This window comes from Mugil cephalus, chromosome 2, assembly GCF_022458985.1.
Source record: "Mugil cephalus isolate CIBA_MC_2020 chromosome 2, CIBA_Mcephalus_1.1, whole genome shotgun sequence".
Classification (NCBI taxonomy): domain Eukaryota; kingdom Metazoa; phylum Chordata; class Actinopteri; order Mugiliformes; family Mugilidae; genus Mugil; species Mugil cephalus.
The window spans coordinates 28,400,697-28,424,895 of NC_061771.1; the positions used below are offsets into that span (position 1 = coordinate 28,400,697).

The following is a 24,199-nucleotide window of genomic DNA, read 5'->3' on the forward strand; positions in this document are numbered from 1 at the left end:
GGACTACGCTGCACTGATAAACTACAACCACAAGGTGGCAGTGAAGCATCGAGGATCAAAGCAAAGTTTTCTGTTAAACACTTTGTTTAAATGTAGGTCAAAAACATATTTACACAATAAATCCATAATAAAACCTATAATAAACATTGTATTTCTGTATTTTTCATCTGTATTGTGCAGGAACCATATGTTTATTGAGAACGTGACATAATTACTACAAACGTCTAGATTTCTAATCAAGTTTCATGTGCACGAGTCAAACTAAGAATCTATGGGGAGTATTTTGTAAATGTCTTAATGCTGAGGATCCAAGTACTTACATAGTTTAAGTTCTCTGGTCATTTTCTCCTACAATGACAATAAAAAGCTGTTTATTTCATGTGTGTGGGCACAAACACACTGAGGCCGTGGACTCTTTTAGGTACCTGGGAGCTGCCCTGAACCAGAAACCAGACTGAACACAACAGATGCACTTTATAAGAAGATGAGGATTCACCCTGCTGTTAAGAAACCTATTTATTTTTAAAGAATAGTTTATTAAATGTCATTATCCTCCTAATTTACTTGTTTTTTCTTGGCACTAAAACAGATGGATGCATCATAACTTTAGTCAGTTTCTAGTTATTTCTGTGACCATCGTGGGTTTTTCTTTTTCTTACATGGAACTGAACCAAGGATTTTGTCTGCATGCGTGCACCACAGGTCCAGAGTTTTAGACCATCACTCAGTGTCCTCTGGTTTAGTTACACAGATAATGAGCCAAAGCTTTAGTCCAGGCTAAACCAGAACTACCTCAGGATAAAAACAACATGGAGTGGACCGTGGCCCAGTCTCCAGACTTTAACCCCACGGAGCTGGTTTCAGATGAACTGGAGCAAAGTGAAAAATATCTGATTTTCACTTTAGAAAGAAAGAACCAAAGATGGCGACGGTGATGACGTTATAGAATATATTTTGGGTTATACGTTGATTTCATGATTTATTAATTTTTTAACTTCACTAGTTTAGTTTGTTTGCACACGTTACCACGATAAAGTTGGTTGATTAAACACTTTCTCATTTGGTCGATGAAGGTTTGAAGACGCTTTAAGAGATGAAAGAGATGGTCCTCTATGGTGCAGTGACTCTGTGGTCTGTGCTTTAAACTGCACACATTTCAATAATAATAAAAAAAGAAAGAAATAGTGGGAGTGACCGATAGTGTACGTGCGATTTCCATTGTGTTTCAGTTTTGTACTTGATCTCCCGTGTATCGTCTTTAAACTGTCGACTGCAGAGAGAAGAAACTCTTTCACCATCAATGGAAAAAAAATCTCTAAAAACTTTAACATTCAGGAAAGACAATAATCAATAATCCTGAAGTGTGTTTCCTGATTACTGATGGATTAAAGACGCTACAGTGAGAAAACATCGTGCATCTCGACTGCAGATCACATCACTCAAAGAAAAAAAAAGAAAAAATGGGATAAAAGTTGAGCATCTAAATTTGGACCAAAAATCTATAATGTTCATTCATTCATTTATTTTCTGTAACTACTAAAACCTGGGAGTCCGTCCCAGCTGTCTTTATTTGGGGGGGGAGAGGTTCAGGTGACTCACACCTACGACCAATTAAGATTTAACCCAACGAGCAGCAACATCCACACAGGAAGGATTAGAACCCAGAGCATCAGTAATAACCACCACGACCCCTCAGCTCATCTTAAGTTAGAGAAATAATAGTAATAAAATAAAAAACACACAGAAACATGTGGTACCCTTTTACCCCAACAGGAATATATTTATTTGAAATTATTTCAAATGATAAAAAACACGGTTGATTAACATGAAATGACCACAGGGTTTCCTGGAGAAGGTGAGAGCGCGTACGGGAGATAAACGTGAAGGGAACAGGGAAGAGTGTGTAGGTCCACGTCTCATTCATTCACCCGCTCATTCATTCATTCATTTCAAACCTTTGTGTGCACCAATCACCAGGCGCCTCCACGCAAACAACTCGTCAAACCGTTGGCTCGTTGGTAAAAAAAAAAAAAAAAAAAAAAACCCTGACACGCATCCATTCGTGGCCAAACATCCAGAGAAGTGCTACAGAGAGTCTGCTCGACCAGACCAGACCCACGCCCCCCCCCACTTCCTCCCCCTCCTCCCCCCACTGACTGGAACATCGTTATAACTCTTAATCATCTCTCTTTCCTATATTACAAGCTTTTTACAACATAAAAAATAGATCAATAGCTATGATTACCGTATTCCTTAACGTAAATGTACAATATTTATTGCATTTTCAAATAGACTAGTTTATTATTAACTTTGTCGTCCTTTGATCCCCCCACCCCACCCCTCCCACTGTGAAACGTGAGACGACAACACACACACACAAAAAAATAAAATAAAATAAAAGCACTGGTACCGATGAGATCAGGTCTGTGTAAGGCAAAGACCAGCAGGAGGCGCTGTAACGCTGATAACTCAACAATCGGAGCAGAAAACTTTTTTTTTTTGTTCACTTTTCCTGACATGGCATCGTTTAAAATATGATGTTAGTGTTTTAAAGTGAAGCTTAATGGTTGATAAAAAAAAAAAAGTCTGTTTTTAAACAGTTCTCTGGCACTTAAGTGTTCCTGTTTTTTTTATTTTTTTTTTTGTGTTTTTTTATTTATTTGTTTTTGGACTAGCTGCTACAATCTACACTCAAACTGCTCCTTGCATAGCAATCGTTCTTTCAAGTTGTATCAGCAGCAAAAAAAGAAAAGAAAAAAGGAATCGAAACGAGAGAAATCAGATCAGAGTTTTGCAGATTTCTGCAAAAAAAAAAAACAGAAACAATCCCTTAAAAAAAAAAGTGTTGGACTCAGACGCTGTGAACACAACAGTCTATCAAACACATCACGGACACATTATTGTTATTATTATTCTTCTATATATATTTATATTTTGTGTGTGTCTTGAGTGCATATATCTGCATCATGCACAGTGCTTCGGTTTAGCAGATCAGCTGCTGTGCAACGTCGCCTGGAGGAGATGGAAATGTGCACACCCTCAAATAAAAAAAAAAACAAAAAATGGAAAGGAGAGGGTACGAGAGCAGAAAAAACAAAAAAAATAAACACATCACATCCCCCTTAAAACAAAACCAAACATCCAGGCTTAGTGTTCTGTCTGAACTTGGCATCTTTCCAGTAAAGTATTTCATCCACGATCAAAAGAGAGAAAAAAAAATGTCAGTTTCATGTATATTTATATATTCAGAACGTGCAAAGTGTGGAAAATGTCGTCACTCTGCACAGTTCACGCGACTCCACCCACATTTGGCACACGTGAGAGTCGATTCAAACGCACCCTTAAACCTGGCACTGCTGGAATGGCTATTTAAGACAAAACTAATCAAAGAAAGTAAAGAAAGTCCCCACATCATCATCATCACCATCATCAGTGGTGTCATCAGCTTAGTGAGGGGGGGGGGTTTAATCTACTGAAATAGCTTTCATTCATAGTGTTGAATTCTTTTTTTTTTCCCCCTTTCCTTTCTCCACCGCCCCCCCCCTCCACAATTTAACACCAAAAACAAAGAAAAGATCACGATTAAGAGAGTCACGCCCCCTGTGGTTATAGTCGTGAAGAAGCATAAACGATGGTGGAATGCAGAGATGTGGAAGTGTTCGGAGTTTGGTCCTGATATGTCAAAGCCTCTGCATCCCGGCGTCGGCGCAGGACGAGTCGAGGTGGTCGTCACAGTCGGAGCGGGTCGAGGTCGCTTCGTTCTCGCCTCCAAGTTTTTTTTTTAAATATTTTTTTTTGTTTTTTACAGTTTTTTTTTTGTTTTTTTTTCATTCGTTCTGTTCTGCAGCGACAGAAGGTGTCAGACCGGTGTGGTGTAGTGATGCCTACTTAGCGTTTACCGCTGGTGGTTTAGTGTTAAAGTGTGTGTTGTAGTGTGAAGTTTGTGATTCGAGCTCTTCGTCACCACTTCCCATGGAGTCGACCCACAGAGTTCAAGTCCTGAGCTGGGGGTGGGGTGGGGGGGGGTCGGTTCACCTCCCCACCGGTGGAGCTGGAGGAGCTCCCCTCATCATGGCTGGAAACAGAAGGAGGAGAAATGTAAGAGTACGGCACTTAGAAACAAGCAGAAATGATTTAACTCTGACCGTATAGGTGAAGTAATGGGCGTAAGTAAAGGAAGTAGAGTACAGGACTTATGTAAAATAAGTAAAGTGAGTAAAGTAAGGAAGTATCCATCCATCCACGGTGAACATGTCCAAGCTAATATTCATTTCACATTTAAGACTGACAGTAAGTAAAATAAGTAAAGGACATAAGTAAAGTAAATGAAGTAAAGGCAGTAACTAAAGTAAGTAAAGAACAGCACTTAGGTACAGAATGTAAAGGATGTAAGTAAATTACATAAGTAAATTAAGTAAAGGAGGTAACTAAAGTAAGTACAGCACGTAAAGAACACAAGTAAATGACGTAAGCAAAGTAAGTAAAGCAAATAAAGGACATAGTAAAGTAAAGGACTTAAGTAAAGAAAGTGCAGTAAGTAAAGGAGGTAACTAAAGTAAGTACAGCACATAAAGGACATAAGTAAAGTAAAGGACTTACGTAAAGTAAGTACAGCAAGTAAAGGATATTAGTAAAGGACTTAAGTAAAGTAAGTAAAGGATGTAAGTAAAGTAAGTGCAGTAAGTAAATTATGTAAATTAAGTAAAGGACGTATGTAAAGTAAGGGAATTAAGTAAAGTAAGTACAGTAAGTAAATTATGTAAATTAAGTAAAGTAAAGTAAGCAAATGGCGTAAGTAATATAAAGTAAGTAAAGGACATAAGTAAGTAAACAGCGTAAGTTAACAACTTCAGTAAATTAAGTAAAGAACGTAACTAAAGTAAGTACAGTAAGTAAAGGACATAAGTAAATTAAGTAAAGTAAAGTAAGTAAAGGACATAAGTAAAGTAAGTAAACGACGTAAGTAAAGAGCTTCAGTAAATTAAGTAAAGGACGTAACTAAAGTAAGTACAGCAAGTAAAGGACTTAAGTAAAGTAAGTACAGTAAGTAAAGGACATAAGTAAATCAAGTAAAGTAAAGTAAGTAAAGGACGTAAGTAAAGAGCTTCAGTAAATTAGGTAAAGGACGTAACTGAAGTAAGTACAGTAAAGTAAAGGACGTAAGGACGCAAGTACAGTGAGTAAAGTTAGTAAAGTAAGCAAGTATCTGTCCATCCATGGTGAACATGTCCCAGCTAATATTTATTTCCCACAGGACTGAATCTAAAAATATTACATGAGATCAGCTTCTCACTGAGGGAGACTGAAGGTTCTTAGAAACAAGCACAGGTAGAAATGATTAACTCTGCCCATATAAGGACGGACATCGTTAAGGTTTTATCTGATACTGATGCCAGTAAGTAAGTAAAGTAAGTAAAGTAGATAAGTGAGTAAAGTAGATAAGTGAGTAAAGTGAGTAAGGTAAGTAAAGTGAGTAAAGTAAGTAAAGTAAGTAAAGTGAGTAAAGTGAGTAAGGTAAGTAAAGTAAAGTAGAGTAGATAAGTAAGTAAAGTAAGTAATGTGAGTAAGTAAAGTAAGTAAATAAAGTAAGTAAAGTAAAATAAGCAAAATGAGTAAAGTAAGTAAAGTAAAGTAAAGTAAAATAAGTAAAGTAGGTAAAGTGAGTAAGTAAAGTAAGTAAATAAAGTAAGTAAAGTAAAATAAGTAAATGAGTAAAGTAAGTAAAGTAGATAAATAAGTAAAGTGAGTAAGGTAAGTAAAGTGAGTAAAGTAAGTAAAGTAAGTAAAAGTAAAGTAAGTAAATAAAGTAAAATAAGTAAAATGAGTAAAGTAAGTAAAGTAGATAAGTAAGTAAAGTGAGTAAAGTGAGTAAGGTAGGTAAAGTAAGTAAAGTAAGTAAAGTAAAGTAAGTAAAGTAAGTAAAGTAAGTAAAGTAAGTAAAGTGAGTAAAGTAAGTAAAGTAAAGTAAGTAAAGTAAGTAAGTAAAGTAAAGTAAAGTAAAGTAAAGTAAAGTAAGTAAGTAAAGTAGATAAGTAAGTAAAGTAAGTAAAGTAAGTAAGGTAGGTAAAGTGAGTAAAGTAAGTAAGTACCCACACACACAAATAAAAAGTAAACGAAAAGTTGTTAAGCCATTAACTTGTACATCATGTCTGTAAAACCAGGCAGCAGCTCACAGCCGTCATAAAACCACACCTCCTCCTGAAACAGCTCCTCAACACTCAGCGCTTTATCTCCTTTAAATCACTGACTGGTTGTTTTTATCTCCGCTCTTCACACCTACGTCGGGTCCCTGTTACTAAACAACTGATTAAAGGTTGAGTGGAATTAAATCTGCACTCGTACCCTTGTTCGTTTTGCTGGGGTAGATCTTATTGAAAGGCCTGAAGTCGTCCGGAGGAGGAAGGTCCTCAATGGGGTGGAAGGTCCACTTTGACTCAAAATCATCTGAGGGAACAAGAAGAAAGACAAATAAATAAATGTCAAGTTGTTTTTTAAAATGTGCATGTACATACAAGTTTTAACATATTTAATAAATCCTTCATTTCCAAAAAGAACAGGGGACGGATTAAAAAAAAGTATTATTTAATTAAGTTTGATATTGATTCAATGGATTATTTTTCAAATACACATAATTTCCTGCATCTTCTCCTATGAAACCTTATGAGATTATTTCAGGTGTGAGGTTAAAATGATTATATTTAAAAAGTGTGAGGACAGAGTTCAGGTAAAAGTAGAAATTTCAGCCTTTTCCTCCTCTTCACCGACATCATTCACGTCTTCACAGTTTATTTTATCAACCATTCACTTTGTAGAACAGAACCGATGCTATTCTGATTCACAGAGTCATGATTTGACTCAATTTCAAACTATTTTACGTTGAATTAAAACTAAAGGTGCAGCTTTTCTCTGTCATTACACGTTTTAAAACCAATCATCTTTCAGAGTCGTTTTAAATCTCCCTCACACATGACGACTAACCTGCACATGCAGGAAATAGATGTGAGGATATTACCTGTTTAATTTGTAAAGATTAAATTTTGCAAACATTAAATAGATAAGTGCTTCTATATTGAACTCAGCCTGGTTCTATTTATAAATATACATTATTATTAACATTATTTAACATTAATTATTCGATATAGCGGGTTTAAATATCCATTTTTTTTTTTTATTTCAAACATGATAACTAAAGATGACATCACATTAAGTCATTTCAGTTTATACTAGGTACACTTTGGCCACGTACACTCACTGGCCACTTTATTAGGTACACCTGTTCAACTTGCTTGTTAACTCAAACAGCTGATCAGCCGATCACATGACACATGACGATCACATGACACAGAGTAAACCTACTTTTCCACACTCATCTACAGGCAGATGTCTCTGCTTGTCCTTTTTAAAGGATGATTTATTTTTTAATTAGATGGATTTTGAAACACGTTGACCACAATACGACCATTACTGGCAAATCTGTTGTGTTTATGCGTATTATTGTATTATTGTATTATTTTGTCGAAAAAAAACAAACAAAAACCGTTTCTTTTCAGTTGATAATACAGCGTTTTCATGAAGTACGTGAACCTCCGGTGGTAATTTAGGAACTGCCCCCCCCCCCTTCATCTGTCCAGTACAACAGGAAGAAACCCAGCGGCTGGTTTTGCATAGCTGCAGTGGGACGATTTGACTATCGACAAAGCAGGCGCCGCGTCACCTCCGTCCCATTGAAACCAAACAAAACCAAGTTCTCCAGCAGCAGAATAATCGGATTTTTGAAAGAGATCATCAGCGTCTCTTCGCTTTGAAAAACACGATTCTCATCCCGACAGACAGAACGTGTCTAATTACAGCCTGAAGGTGCGGCGCAGGGACGAGAGTCTAAAGTCTTCACTGACACGTCTGCAGTAAAAACATAAAACCTTCAAAACGATGACGGCGGAGGAGGAATGTGATGATGAGGATGGTGGTGATGATGGTGATGATGCGACTCACCCATGATGGATTTGGAGGAGGAGCTGGAGGAGTGGCCGTTCCGGACGGGCGGGGGCGGAGGGGGGGGTCCCGCCGGGGTTCTGGATGACGATGACGATGAGGAGGAGGAGGAGTTGGAGGACATGGAGGAGGCGGGTGGAGGCGGTTTGGACGCTCGGTTGTGCGGCTCGGAGACCACGGAGCTGTGGCCGCGGTACGGGGGCGGCGGAGGAGGGGGCGCGTCCCGGCCGCCGTTACGGGACCCGGGGTGGGGGGCCTGGGGAGCTGTGTGGACAAATGATGAGGATCACAATTATGAGGTCACTTTCAAAATATTACACCAATCAGCCACAACATTATGACCAGGTGAGGTAAATAACATTTAAACCGAGTTTTTCGGGACCTGGTTTTCATCCATGTGATGTTACTTAGACATGTAGCACCCACGTAGACCAGACCCGACCCCCCCACCCTTCCCCACCCCATAACAACGACACTCCATGCAGGATGCAGCCTGACACACACACAAACAAAAACACTTTAGGAGACCGACACAATATTAGGAAGGTGGTCATAATGTTATGGCTGTTTGCTGTATGTAGGGTTGTAGTCTTAGTTCAGGTGCAACCTTGTCCCAGATCAAAACCAGACTAAACACATAATAAATGTGTCTATTTGAGGGTTTTATGAACTGATGTTGAATCTTTTAAACCAAAATAAAATCTATTTGAATCAGAAATCGTTAAAACATTCAGCCGTTCTTCACCCGTTGGTGGTTTTAATGTTGTGGCTGGACAATGTATCATGCAAAGTATAAAACAGACATCCCATCATAATCATTTGACTACCAGATTAACGCCAAACACGACGCTGTGTGTCCGCTGACGTTTCTCTATAAACCCTTATTTCCACCACACGGCAACAAACAAACACGGTGAAATAAATCTTCAAGCAACAATGGAGGAAATCGGCAGCAAATAAGGAAGCGAAGAGAAACGCTGAAATATTCCACAGGGCTTCAGGAATGCAGAGAAACCAGGAGGCGAATGGTTTGGCTTCGTCCAACAAGTGTCTTCCTGTTCGGACTCAATTCAAATCATGAACGTGTTTCCAGTGGAATAAACCCAGTCGGGACAGGAAACTATAAAAAAAGAGTTATAATTTAAAACGTGTGGCGGATTAATTTAGTTTAAACCAGGAAACCTCAGAGTCATTAAAGGAAGAAAAATGTAGTGATTAATATGTTTTCTGTAAAAATTCACTCCAGCACCTTATAAAAACTCATTAAGATAAAAGAATTCAATCACTTTTAGGATTTTAACCTTCGTCTCATCTTTATTTTCTATAAAACTAACGTCCATCCTGATGCGTTACCAGTTTTTGTGTAGCATTAAATTCCCATTGACTTCCATTATAACCATGACACAATAAAATCCTTCATCCTGCAACATTAGAGGTTAATTTAATAGTTTTTGTTCTTGTGCTATTGAGCTGAGCTCTATTTTAAAGTGTGAGCAGAGAGACTTTGTGGACAACACACACTAAAAATGATGGGAAAATGAAGAGGAACTTTTTGCCTAAAAGGACAAAACTGTGCGCGATGAGGCCGTGTCGCTCCCTTCACCGCTGATGTAACTTCCCAGGACGTTTCCGTCTGAACGCTGAGGTCAGAGGAAGGTGGTTGTAACGTGGAGACGAGCAAAAACATGGCTCCAACTACTGGAGGAAACATTTCAGCAGAATGTGCAGCTTTAACATCGGATCTCAGAGATAACAAGTCAAAACTTGCCGTGATTTTTCCTCCAGCTCAGAGCAGAAAGCAGCAAATGTTTCCCGAGATTATCAACCTTTATACTTTACTTACAAAATAAACCCTTTACCGAGAGCTCAGACGACATTAAAACGTTTGTTTTCAGCTTTTAAATTCATAGATTTCTCTTTTTTTTTTTTACCTTTTGTAGGTTTCACATTTATTTAGTGACCTACACAAATACAGTAAAATAGTAAGATTTTTATTAGAAACCTACAGCGTGAACCTACAGGCCTCAGAGCAACTTTAATGAATTAACAAGCAAAAACATAAGAAAGATGTTTCATTTCAAACGGATCTTGATCAGAAAGACGTTTTTATAAAATCCATTTTTTCTGCAGCTTTGAGCAGGAGAACATGTGTTTAGGCTCCATCTGCTTCCTACGTCTGTTCTGGAGGGAAAACCTGCACATTTGGCTAAATATTAAACCTGATAATGACTGAATCATTCTCCCTTCAGGACAAATAAAGTTGTATTAAATTGCATTGAGCTGTAAATCAGCGGTGGCTCGATCCAACATCAAATCATAAAATCCTTGGATGGATTCTTAAAGTGCAACATTTCCTGAGGAGGATCCAAAAAACACGACAGAAGCTTCATCAGGCCTGAAATGTGACTGCATTAAATAAATATGAGGACGGAGAAGAGACACAAACTAGAGGGAAAAACTGTGGAACCAACAATAAATGAATCAGAGCTGAACAAATTCATGAAATCAGCAGCGACATCCAGCCACAGTTTATCAGCTCAAGACCCAGATATGAAATAAGTTTATATATATTTTTACAACAGAGTCAAAACTAAAGCAACCTGTGAGGATCTTTGCTACGAAGCTTTTAACTGGATTAAATGACTAATTAAAATAATCATTAGCTGCAGGTTTTAGTCGATTAAACTGTTCTTATTAGTAGAAGAATATTTCCTTTTTTTTTAATCTGTGTCTCAAAGGGACAAATATTATTAATAGCAGAAATATTTACACAATGGAAAAAAAAAACGTATATGTTTTTTAGGGGGAATTATTCATAGAAAGATGGACGCCATTAATGAAGGTAGAGGGTGGAAAAATGAAAGACAGTAAATTAATGAGAGAACTGGGCTGCAGCTTTTACAGCGATTATTATTTATGTTATAGGCCACAAAGATTTTTATTTATTATGTGACAATATAAGGTGAACCCACATATAACACAAAGTAAGTTTTATTTATTTATTATTTATTTTATTGATACATTGCTACTATTTCTGTTCTGATAAGTGTTGATTATTGTTGGTTTATTTGGTTTTGTCTTTCTTTTTAGTATCTAATATATTAATTCACTCTGATTTACCTGTTTATATATAAAGAGATTGAGCTTAAATAATAAAACAATGTGGTTATTTGTAAAATATAAACATATTTTATGATGAAATAAACCGTTCTTGGTGTATAAAGGTGACGAGGTGACTGATAAAGAATGAGACGGGTGGAGGTGGCGGTTACCTGATCGGCGTCCCGGCGGCTCCCTGGCCGGGGGCGGGGGTCTGCTGCCCTGCTGAGAGGACGAAGATGGAGATGGAGAATGAGGAGGCGGAGGAGCGTGGCTACGCCCGTGGGTGCCTCCCGACGAATGCTTTTTGTGCAGCGAGTTGTGCCTCTGGGGCAGCTCCGGAGCCCCGTCCACGTTGGAAGGCCCGTTGGAGACGCCGCCGCTGGACGAGTGCGGCCTGTACGGGGGAGGAGGCGGAGGCGCAGAAGAGCCACCGGTCGGAGGTCTGCTGGAAGACGGAGGTTTGGCGGTGCCGCCGCCGCCACCGCCGCCGCCCACGGGGCCTCTGTTGGGTGTCGGAGGGAGGGGTTTCTCTCTGCTGTGAGAGGCGGATGTGGAATGTGGAGCGGGTACTCGGTGGTTCAGCGTCGGGGGGGCGTTGCTACGGCCGCCTCTGTTGAAGGGCGGAGGAGGAGGCGGCGCAGAGGTGCTGTGCTTCATCCCCGAGGAGGAGGAGGAGCTGCCGCCGCCGCCGCCGCCGCTGCCGCTGCTGCTGCTGCTGCTGGGGGGGCGCGAGATGTCGGGCAGGGAGGGGCGGTGGGAGCGCTGGTGCTCCGGCGGAGAGGGCTTGTTACCCGAGGAAGGCGACGATGAGCGGCCCGTCGGGGGGCGAGGGGCCGCGGGCCGGGACCCGGGGGGGCGGAGGGCGGATCGGCCCACGGACCCACCGGCAGGACCGTCTGGACGGAGGACAGAGAGACGGCGTTTAGGGGAAAGTATCAGAATAAGCACCAAACCCAGAACTTTTTGAATGAATGAATGAATGAATGAATGCCAATGTCGTTGTCATGGAAACGACAAGCATACTGACAAGCTCGTCCTGTCGGTGCTACAAACAAAAACAAAACAAACAGAACCGACCCCTTCATGGCCGACGTCACAACGTTAGCTGGAGGCAAAACAGACGGAAGCTTGAGGTGAACTCTGTCCCTGTTACCAGGTAGATTAATATCCAATATGTGATTAGGTTCAGCCTGGAAAACATTATTTATTATTTTTGTTACATGCTAATGGTAATGCTAACCGCTAGCTAACTCAACATTAGCTGTATGTTTGAGGTGTGTCCAAGTTGCATTTGTTACGTTTCCCTCCACAGTTGTTCGGTTTAACCATTTGTATGTTGTTCTATTACGTAGCTGTTCAGATTCTCAGTTAGGTATAAATGTCTGGCTGTTGCACGGTCGGGAAGTCACGTCAAATCGTCAAACCCAGTGACCAAGTTTGTGTAGGGGTCGGTGAATGCAGTCCCATCAGTCAGTGTATTAGTATATTCTCTAAAATATGTGTTTTCCTCATCCTTTCTAGCCACAACAGTCGTGTGCTAATCAGGTGCTAAATGTGCTAATCGGCGTTTGTAAGCTAGCATATTTGAGATGTTTTGCCTCCAGCTAGGCCCCGCCCCTCAAAATACATCGCACTGTTTAAAAGCTGTGACGGGGTCGACACAGTGTAAGAAGTAGTTAGAAAAGTAGATAAAAAGGTAACTATGAAAGGAGATAAATACAACACACTCCCGTCCAACATCAGCCTCTTATTCATGTCAGAGTTACACGTGTCCCATTAATGCACATTGTTGCATGTAACAGTGTTTTCAGTGTAGTTACTGTACGTGGATAAAAACTATTCTGTCAATTAAGAAAGAAAAGCACAAAACAAACATGAAGAGTCCATTGTAGAAGAAGTTGTATATAAAGCTGCTGGTGTCTTAGGTTAGCTTAGATTTAAGTGACGTCCAGTAACATTTATAAGTTTAATTTCTCTGGTTAAATAAATAAGTGCACACGAGTTAGGCCGATCTTCTTTTTACCCAAAAATATCAAACCAGCAACAGAGGAGAGGTCGAACGTTGGAGCCATCTGCTTTTTAAACCTTGTAGATGATACATGAACACACGTCGGTGCAATATGAATAAAAAGTAAAATAATAAAAATATAAGATGAGGAGAAATGTGAAAAAGGACACAGCTTTTACAGGAAACATGGATAAAAAAGCAACGAGATGATCACTCAAACACAGAAGAAGAGTTTTTACCTCCAATCGGTCGTAGTTTTGGCACGCCTCCTTGGAAAAGGCCGCCCATTCCCATTGGTCCTCCACCTCCAAAACCGCCTCCACCACCACCTCCACCTCCTCCGCCACCTCCTCCTCCTGATTCTGATAAAAAAAATAAAAAAATAAATAAATAAAATACAGGCACATATTTAAATATTCAAATATTTAGGAGCATATGAGGTCAGATACACTGTGAGATAAATGTGAGTGAAATAAAAAGCGAATTCAAATCTGTTATTTGATTTTTTACTTTGCAGCTACAAGAGATATTAAATAATCACATTTTCTCTGAAAGATGCAAAAATGAGACGGTCCACATGCAAAAGAGCAACTTTAGTGATGGCACACAGATTGTGACCGACTGGTGAGTCCTTATATTACTTTAAATTCATTCAATAAACAAATACGCACCATATAGTCGTCAGTTTGACCCACATAGAACAAAACAGTCGCGCAAACAGATGAAGGCGTCGCAACCGATTTCCTGACGTGATTTGATTCATTCTACGACGTTAATGCAAACATCACCTGACGTCCACCTCCCCACACTTACATGTAATAATAATAATAATAATAATAATAATGATAATGATAATGCATTGGTTTTATACTGTGCTTTTCCATTTTTAGATGCTCAAAGCGTTTACAACTGATTGAATTATTCATTCGCTCACACAGTCACACCCTGGTGGTGGTAAACTACCTGCTGCCCTGGGTCAGACTGACGGAAACGTGCTGACAATGTGAGCTACAGCCTCTACGACATCTTTAAACTCACAATCATACACCAGGGAGCACAAACCCGGGGGCAACGTGGGTTAAGTGTCTCGCCCAAGGACACAACAGACAATCGAATCGAATAATTCGTTTACTGGACGACTGCTCTACCTCCTGAGATATTGCTGCCCACATGTACACTGCACTGCACTGTTCTTTAAGGTGTATTGTCCCTTTCTTTCCCAAATAAACATATTGTGCATTTCTTTTTGGATGTCAGCAAACCACATTTATATAAAATTGTTAAATCCAATCATCTCTCAGTCCTGACGGTGCGTCTGTCCCAGATGTCGTGGACTAATCTCAATTTGTTGTCGTGCAAGATTCATCTTAGAAAAGTGGTCGACTATTTTTAAACACACACACACAAAAAATACCTGAACTCAAAGTCCAATAACTAACTTCTTCTTCTGTGCTTTTAACTGCATCCCAGTCTTTTTGAAGCCTCATTAAAACAGTTGCGAGCATTAACAACTCTTTCATGTAGCCTCATTAATTTTCCATCGACTTCTACAAACGTGTGTGTAGATACATCTCTTCATCAGCGGAGGTTTGGGTGTCTGTGGTGACTCACTCTCGATAATCGGGGCGCTCCGGTCATTGACGGCGGCCACCTTCTTCAGCTTGGTGCCTTTGCAGATGTCGGACAGCAGCGCTCCTCTGCCCTTGGTCTCCGAGGAGCTGAGCTTGGGAGGAGTCGTGTTGGCCTGTTGGAGGACGGTAACGGTTTGTTAGCGGCTGACGCGGTCACACACCTCTGCTTCCTCTGGCCTGAGCCAGCGGGTTTTATTCGGGGCTCACGCCGAACACTTTAAAGAGGACCGCGGCTTGTAAACGGCAGGAACGTGACTCAGCGGCTGCTGCTGCTGCTTTAGCTTCGGGGGCGACTTCTCATCTCACCAGGTTTTTGAGATTCGGACTGTTTTTTGTTTTGTTTCTCCACGTTTTGCTATAATTAAAGTATTTGACTTCTCCCTCGTCTCAACAAATCAAACATGTTTCTATAAATGACATCCGAGTCTCTCTGTTCTTATATGGAGCGCTACTAAAGCCGCCCGGACATTCTTCAGATTCAGATTTTGAAGCAAGCTCGTTTTTCAGAAAGGTCACACTCAAATATGTGCAGGGCGCTCGTATTGACTTAATAACATAAGAAGCTGATGTATATTTATAGTAAACATCTGTTTCAGTTACGTCCCAGCGCACAAACAACTGCAGAGCTCGTTTTTTTTTTTTTTTTATTTGTGATTTGTGTGTTTTGATGTGGCTACTGACCACGTTGAAGGTTGGGGGAGGCGGGGGTCCTGGGGGAGGAGGGGGAGGGGGAGGAATAGGCATCCTGTCCCTCTGTTGGCACCTCGCTGTGTGGGTTAAAGGCTGATGACTTCACCGCTTCCACTGGGACGACACAGACACACCGACTCCTGTAAAAAAACAACAACAAAAAAAAAAACATCGGACATTTAAACCATCTTGTCACAGCTCAGTGTTCTGCTGGGACCTGGTTTTCATTCATGTGGATGTTACTTAGACATGTAGGACCCACCCAGACCAGACCAAACACCCCCACCCCCACAGCAATGAATTAGTGTACAACTTAAGTGCATGTAAACACATTACTCTGACTAAGATTTCTCCTTATCCGATTAAGACGCAAAGACAATGCGATTGGAAATTGATTTTTTACCGTCATGTATACGCCTTAATCAGAGTTAAACTAGACAACGTGTGTCGCGCATGTACCACAACTGCTGCACTGGTGTGTGTCCACCAGGACAAAAACACCTAAAAAAGCCAGTCGCATAAGAAGAAGAAGAAGAAGGTAAACAGAGCCGGTGGAAGAACCACCTGAGGGATGGCGCCATCTTATTTGCACAAGAAGTAGCGTGAACATTACGTACGATAATTAAAAAAGCTGAACTGTTTAATCCATCTGGTTGTTGCCGGTCTGACACGTGAACGACGTAACAGGTCAACTGGAAAGGGGGTCGTATTAACACGCTGAAAAGACACATATCGCCACCTAGTGTGGAGGAGGAGAACATGCTCCTGTTGGTTACTTAAATTTTCTCTTGTAAACTGGGAAGTGGACCACATTCAGAAAGTCAATTAAACTGTGCATGTAAACGCACTGAAACTCAGCAGGATGCAGCACTAAAGGCTGTTTTAAAGCACATAGACGCCATAACTCACGTAGCCGACGCCGGTGTGGGTCATTTCTACTTGTGCGCTCATCAGCCTGTCTCGTTCTGTAAAAACTCCTCCCAAACACTAGTCGACCAGCCGGGTTCATTTTTCTTTCTACTTCCTGTTTCACTTTCAGGAATGGAGGATGAAACATTCGCTGAAATTTCACCAAAGACGAGTCTTACAAATGTTTTAATCTCCAAACCTCCTAAATTAACCTTTCCTCGATGTGTTCCATCTTCACTGATCCAAAACAATCAACTTGAAAATTGTGGAGAGACAGAAATACTAAAGCATAAACATGCTACCACCAAGCGGACCAATCACAGCTCTGTGAAGAACACCACAAGGCGTTGACCTGGCCTCCAAATTCACTACATCCCCAACTGATCTAGTATCTGTGGGACGATCCACTATAGAGGACCGTCTTCACAGGACACCCTCAGAAGGACCATGTCCAATCTCTGATGAGTCACAACAGTTTTGAAGGCAAAAGGTGGACCAACACAATATTAGGGAGGTGGTCATAATGTTACGCCTGATCTGTGCATTTCAACTGATGACACTGAAAGTATTGAAATAAATCCGGGGACATGTTTGTTTAAGTGCAGCGTCTCTGGTGAACAGTCGTACTTTGGACTTTAATAATGAAAACGCCGTTGCTAATGACATAATCACTGGAGGATTATGAAACGTACCTGTAGAGATAGCAGCTCCTGTCCCTAAGGTTGGGTGAAAGTGTAAATCAGCTCACTAAAGACACTAAAGGCATCATCTCAGCAGAGAGAAGAAAGGAAATAACTTTTCACCCAAGCAGCCTGTATTAATATTTCAAATATCTCAAAAAGGTTAGAGCTATAATTAGCTGGGAAGCTATTAGGGAAGTGTTTTTAAGGAACACACTGTTCCATGTGAAGGTCTATTTTCCACTTTGAGGATTTTCCCTGGGGGGGGGGGCAAAGAGAAGCCGAGGGCCCGTTCAGATCTAAGATTAACATCTGTCCTGGGAAATCCGACGGCCAGTGTCCAGCTTTAAGTTACCTGTGTTCACACCTGGCATCGGTAACAGGCGTCTCCGTGTGCTCTGTACGCAAATAAACAACGGGATGTCATTTTGAACCCAGTTCCTGCGTCTTGGGGAGATGGTGGGATGGGAGGGGAAGTCTCTTTCACTCACTGAAAGCACAAGTTATTATTTATTTATTGATCTCCACTCGCTGACGTTATTTCAGAGACCTGCGCAAAATTTAGATTATAACTGAACCCTGGAAGCTTCCATACAGCTTTTCAGTGAATCAGTGACAAAAATCACTGATAATAAAAGTTAGATAAAGACACATTGATGACAAGACTTGTTTTCATTTTGCTCCCATTAACTCATTTGTTAACACATGGTAGATTTATTTATTATTTCGTTAGTTAACTACAAGCTACAAGGACAAAATATTTTAAAAGGCTGTCATTGCTAATGAAAATACGCCTCTTTTCAGGTGATTATTTACAACAGTGTTGTGTATTTGTTTCTGAATGAATGAATGAATGAATGAATGAGGCAAAGCTCTGCTGCTCTCTTTAATGTGACCCAGGACTCTAAAGGAACCAGGTCAAATGTGTCCCAGACCACCTCCATACGTGGACGGAGATCAGATCCCTCAAATGTGTCCAGGCCGTGTTCACACCTGCACTTAAAGCTGGACACTTTCGATCAGATTCAGAAGAAGAATGGATGTTAATGGGAGGGGTGAGCGGGGCCAGAGCTCCTCCTCCTCTAACGATTACCGGTTTCATGATAAACCGCGATAAACCGTGTCTGATTATTGCACGAAAATATTCACAGTTATCGCTTTAACATCGAAAATCCCGGGTCGACCCGGCTTTTTTCAAACTCGCCTTTGGTGGATTTCACACCAACAAAAGTCCTGGGTCGGACCTCGCATACATCACACATAACGTTGCAGTTTGTTGATGACCTGAAGAATGGAGCCGTCAAACCCCCGATCCTTCAAAAGGCTGCGGGTATTAGAATAAATCACTGTGTCCTGCACAGAGCCCGATATCTGCCGCCAAATCTCCTCTTTTCCTCGGATGCAGAGCGCTGCCATGATTGTTAAAAAGTGTTGGAGGTGGCTATACAAACGGTATATAAATACAGCCGCACATGCATTCCCCGATCAGTGCAATTTCCCCATGTGCTAATTCACAGATTCGCTTCCATTAACGATCGTGTAACAACACATTTGATTTATTTGACGCACAAAAATCTCCGCCCTTCAGAGATGAGTCTTTATGAGAGTGAACCAAAACTTGTTCCTCATCTGAAGCTTCTACAAGAAGCAATGCCTGGAAAACTTTCCTATAGTTTGTCAATAAAGCTGGACTGAAATTTTAAGTGTTACTAATGATACTCCTGTAAAAATTCCTATTGTGTACAAACGCTGCCACTTAATTCTGCATGTTTGGTCCGTTTCTGCTCTGGCGCTGCAGTAGCTCTGGTCCGCTTCAAATATGAATATGAATATTTGAATATGCTTTGAATGGGAGGGTTCTTTAAATGAACCATAAACAAACAGGAAGTCCAACAATGATCGGGTAAATTTTGAGAAGAATACGTTCCGTGTTTAAAACAAATCCTTCAGGAAACACTGAAACGTGGGCTTCTCCATTATTTACAGAGTGGGCGTGAAGCAGATAAACCCAGTGTTGCTACGGCTACTGCTTGTTTCTTTTGTTTGTTTTTTCAAAGTAAAATTTGGTTAAATGATTTCAGTGTGTGTATAAGTACCTTTTGAACATTTTAAACCCATTTCAACAACACCGTAATAATAATGATAACATTTTGAACATTTTGGTCACAGTAATCGTGATACGAAATTTTCATATAGATACATCTCTAGTCTGAACTGTTCCAGTTTGTAGCTTTGCCTGGTTCAGAAGATAATGAAACAAGAAGTATTAGTAGAAGAGTAGAAGTAGTAGTTTAGAAACCAGATTTGGTTCTTCTGCCGATGAATTAACTTTAACTAAAAGTCTCAGATTCTCAGGATAGAGATCACTCTGTTGTTTTTATTACTTATAGTTCACCAATAATAATTCTTATTCACGTTGTTTGTTATCAATTCCTAAAGGTTTAAGTCACATAAATCCGATGTGACACATCACGCACCGATTCTTCATTTCTAAAAACATGGTCATGGCTTTTTGACGCCTAAAAACTGACTGCACCTCTTTATAGAAGTTAACAAATATCAGGTTGTACAACAGGTGTCTCACACGTCTGCTCTGGTAAAAAAATTTAAAATAAAAATAAGCTGTAACCACTTTCTTTTCTCCTCTACAAGAAATTCTTGGTGGACGGAAGCAGCTCCGGGGAAACTTGGATCAGTGGTGCAGAAGAAGAAGACGACCACTTGAACAGACCCAAACAAAGAGGAGACGCTTTAATTCTCACCCTGAAACATGTCGGTCGCCACAGTTGCAGCTTGTTGCTCTAAATTGAAATATCTGGGCAACTATTCGATGGACCCGCAAACGATTTGGAGGTGAACTTCACAGGGATTAATTAGATTAATCTGGTGAACTATAAAACTGCTCAAATTATGTATGAAGTAAATAAAAATGTGCTTCCAGATGGTGCCGAGAGGATCTTTCAGACTCGATCCAGTAGATATGAACTAAGACGGATTTGTGTGCGTACAAATGTAAAACAAAGGTGTATATCAATTAAAGGGGTAAATCTATGGAATAAACTAGAATAAGAAATGAAAAGACACTGTAACACACTTAATAGATTTAAAAACTTATGTAATTATTAGATATAAAACTAAATTATAAACACTAGTGTGCTCATGGAACTGGATGTGGACGTCTAAAGTTTAAAATGAGTGGACGGATCATGTTAATTTAAAGAGATTAGGCAAAATAAGCCAACACCTTCTCAGTCAACGTACATTTGCTTTGTAAATTATACTTGACAGAGAAAGAAATGAATAACCGTTTTTGTTTACTTACATGCGTACATAACGAAATAAACCCGAAATAATATAAAGACAAGGTTATTAAACAGTGGATTTTGGGCTGGTTATGGTTTGGTTTAGCAGCAACGTTGAGTTTTGTGTGTAAATGTACGACGGCTCATGTTGGAGGCGCTAAATAATCAGTGCAACACAAAGAAAAATAAAAGAAGTCCAAGTGAGACGATGTGAAGGGGATTTTGTGGGTCGCGTTGCTACAGCTTGATACCTACTTTTCTGGGTCCAGGATAATAATCTGAGCATCATGCAGGTCTGATTAATTTCAGAGAGCGAGATGTTCAAAAACCTGAATCTATCCGGCGCGTTCACACGTGATTCACCTGGTACCTGAAACTGCTCTACATGTGTCAGCTCTGCTCACAATGAGTGTCTAAGGTCACGGGATCTCCCCAAACCAGTTAGCTGTCTCGGCCCATTGTTGGCTCGTGATGCAGGCGGCGCTGGCTCCTCACCTCACCCCGCCCTCACCCTCACCCTCCTCCTCACCCTCCTCCCTCCTCCTCCCCCTCCGCCGCCGCTGCCACCGGGGGAGTGCTGGGGCAAGTTTTCACGGAGAGAAACCCGAAGGAATCTCACCGAGCGAGCTCACCAGTCAGTCAGCCGGCGGTGTGGCTGAAACAGAAACACGGCGGCGGCAGCACAGAAACTCAGAGTGGGTGGTGGGTTGGGGGTTAATGTAGTTAAAGTCCATTAAGTGTGTTATTGCGACCGCCGTTAATCAGAATAACTATCAAACGACAACACTTTCGATGACGGTTAAACATTCAGATGTTCAGTTTTGCTCCGTTTGATATTTATGTAAACAATCATGACGTTAGTTTGGACTTGGTTAACAGCTGCCAAGTGTTTTCCATCACGGCGGCCTCTCAGGAACTAAATACATTAGTGGACGATGAAAATAATCACTCGTCGCTGCCAGCGAAGCCTCGAACGTTTGGAGAAGCTGCTGCCTTTTTATTATGAATTACAGCTGATGACACAAGTATTTTGCAAAAGCAGTGACAGATGTAATAATAATAATAATAATTCAGAGTTGAATAAATTAAAGAGTTAAAGCTAATTTACTGTCGCTGTGATTCAGTGTAGTAGTTTATTATAAAATATGTTTAGTAAAGTTAATCCATGGTGGAGAACTGGAGACAGTTTAAGATGTAATTAAATAGTTTTTTTTAATGAGCTTGATTTTTCAGAAAGACACAAATCTTTCAAAGTGAATTAGGGTTAAATTTAGCCTCGTTAAGAGCCGACTGCCTCCAAAATTCACAGATCCTCAGTTTATTATGACACAAAATAAAACAGGTCAAAAGCTTCACGTGCAAAAAGTTGGAACCGGTGAATGTTTAGCTCATTTAATTACTCAGTGTTTTCAATTTTATATCAAAAACGTATCGATCCTCTGATCGTTTCAGCTCCGGTTTTCAACGAGTACGACAGGCAAGTTTAAGGCCTGTGGGTCAGAAGTCAGAAACACGTTGAAAGTGTGGAATCAGAAAATTAATCGTATTATTTTGTGAATTATAAACAGACTACATTTTTTTTTTTAGGTAAATGTCTCTTTGGGGATTGAAGCGTCAAAGCTGATGCATTTAAAAGTTGTCATTTATTCAAGTTAAATAAGCTGAAGAGATTTTTTTTGTAGAAAAATCCAGCTACTGATCAAGTGCTGATAAAAAAACACAAGTATTATGTCTCAATATGTTGAATATAAATAATATATATGTTCAAAATATACATATAATAATAAACTAATGCCTGTGGTTGCAAATTAATGAGCATTTTGCCAATTAATCCTAATTTCTTTCATTTAAAAGAGGCATATTGCAGCCTCCCACACCTCGTTCTGTCACAAACTCCATTAATATTGAGCAGACAGCGACAGTTAAATAGGGAAATAATTCAATAAGATAAAATCCACAGCCACATTTGCCTCTCCTTAATGTCGCCTTTTATCAACTTAAGCATCTTTTTACGTCCGTTTTCTGACTACCGGGCCATGCAGCTGTTAACAAACACAAAACTGTCAACCATTCCCTGATAAAAAAAAAAAAAAAAAAAAAAAACCCACAGGACCCGACCTTTGACCCCAATAATCCAAGTGATCCGTCCCATTCAAGATCAAAGTGGAGGGAAGTCGTGAGTGGGACGTGATCGTCGCTGCGGTTTGGCCCCTTCGAAGAGTTTGGTAAAGCGCCCGTTTAATGGAAAATACACAAATAAAACGAACCACATCAACAGTGTGACGCTGCACAGAGAGAAACACAAGCGGGGGAGAGAGGGAGGGAAGGAGGGAGGGAAGGAGGGAGGGAGGGAGGCTGTATGAGGAAGTCGGATGCTTTTGTGGTCAAGGAAATGCACTGGGCTAAAGGCCTGGAGCGCTGAGCCAGTGTGTTTCTAGGCTTTGAGTCGGGGCCGACAGCCCAAAAACTGCCAGGACCGGGTCTGATAGGAGAGATTCACATGTCAACAACTAAACACACACAGCAAACACACACACACATATATGGATCAGTCATTTTTAGAGGCACATAAATCCAGCAGAGGAACGTCACCGTGCACATTTTACATCACACTGTTATATTACAATTAATTAAGTTAATCACACGTAATCAAATTATTTCACAATTAAATAATCATTGAGCCAATATAACGAGCTGAACTATCTACACGTTCAACCAATCGTTTTCTAATTTAATTTTTTTAATTTCCAGTTTCTCAGACGTGACGTTTAACGTGTTTCTACTCAAGTTTCAACAAACATTTATTGTCATTATGTGTGAACGTATTAACCAAATTTTGGGTGGTAGCTTCTGGCTAAAGTAGAGCAAATATAAATATATATATATATATATAAAATGTATATAAAATAAATAAAATTAGTGCTGTTTAGATACGTGTATAAACATATGACAGCGGATATTTGAAGCTAAATTATGACTTTTATGAGGACTGGTTCTCTTCTTTACATTATATTTGACTGATAATACCGCGTATCATAGTCTATCTGTGTGTTATCTTGAGTTCACAACTTCAGGAATTACACAAATGCCGGAGCAGAAACATGCAAATTGTGACAGAAAAAAAGTCAGTGGAGCAGGATCGATCAGGCCCGGACAGGTTGTGTAGCCGCTCCCAGGTAAAAGAAACAAACACACCAAGCTCAAACTTAGGTGGAGTTAAGTCGTCTTCCCCGAGAAATGTACTCACCCTGGCTGGAAAACAAGTGGACGTTTTGTAGCCTTCGTCCCCTCCAAACAACATGAATAGAAAGTGCAGTTGTGGCAGTCCTTTCGTCGGAGGAGTTGCACTGGAGCTAGCCGCGGCTAGCTGCTTAGCATCGAGCTGTTTACTTTTCCAGCTGTCAGTGTCAAACAAAACTCGGACACCGCGGCCGCGTATAACAAACTTAAAAACAAAGCCGCGGAACGTGTCCTACGCCGTCTTCTCGCAGGTTCGGGGAGCTACGAAAAACTTTACCCGCACTCCTGACCTGCAAGCAGAGCCATACCCCCCGCTGACTGACACCGTTTTATCGGTTCCTTCTCGGAAACCCGGAAACGGGAACACCGACACAAAATGGAGGCGCAGCGGCGCTGCGTTCAAGCGCCGCCGTACATTCCAGTTTTTTTTTTTAGTTCCAACAGGACGAAACATGACGTTCTGGAGTTTTAGCTAGATTAGATTAGATTAGATTCGTCTTTTATTGTCATTACGCATGTACAGGTACGGAGCAGCGAGATAAAGTGTAGTATCAACATTCAGGAGGTGTAGTAAGCAGTAAGCAGAGGTATGAATGAAGAATAAATAGTATGATAATGTATATTTTTATGGGAATACGAAGAAGA

General features: G+C 40.5%; 1 protein-coding gene across 1 annotated transcript; it reads right to left on the bottom strand.

The window, feature by feature from the left end:
- Window positions 1-1,754: 1,754 nt before the first annotated feature.
- wipf2a (WAS/WASL interacting protein family, member 2a) lies at window positions 1,755-23,917 on the bottom strand. The gene is made up of 8 exons (XM_047577791.1): window positions 23,562-23,917; window positions 15,415-15,563; window positions 14,714-14,846; window positions 13,342-13,464; window positions 11,265-11,990; window positions 7,993-8,256; window positions 6,343-6,444; window positions 1,755-4,075 (listed from the first exon to the last, which is right to left on the bottom strand). Exons 2-8 carry the CDS (start codon window positions 15,475-15,477, stop codon window positions 4,032-4,034), a joined length of 1,455 nt encoding a protein of 484 aa, XP_047433747.1. The 5' UTR covers window positions 15,478-15,563; window positions 23,562-23,917; the 3' UTR covers window positions 1,755-4,031.
- Between the last annotated feature and the right edge of the window lie 282 nt (window positions 23,918-24,199).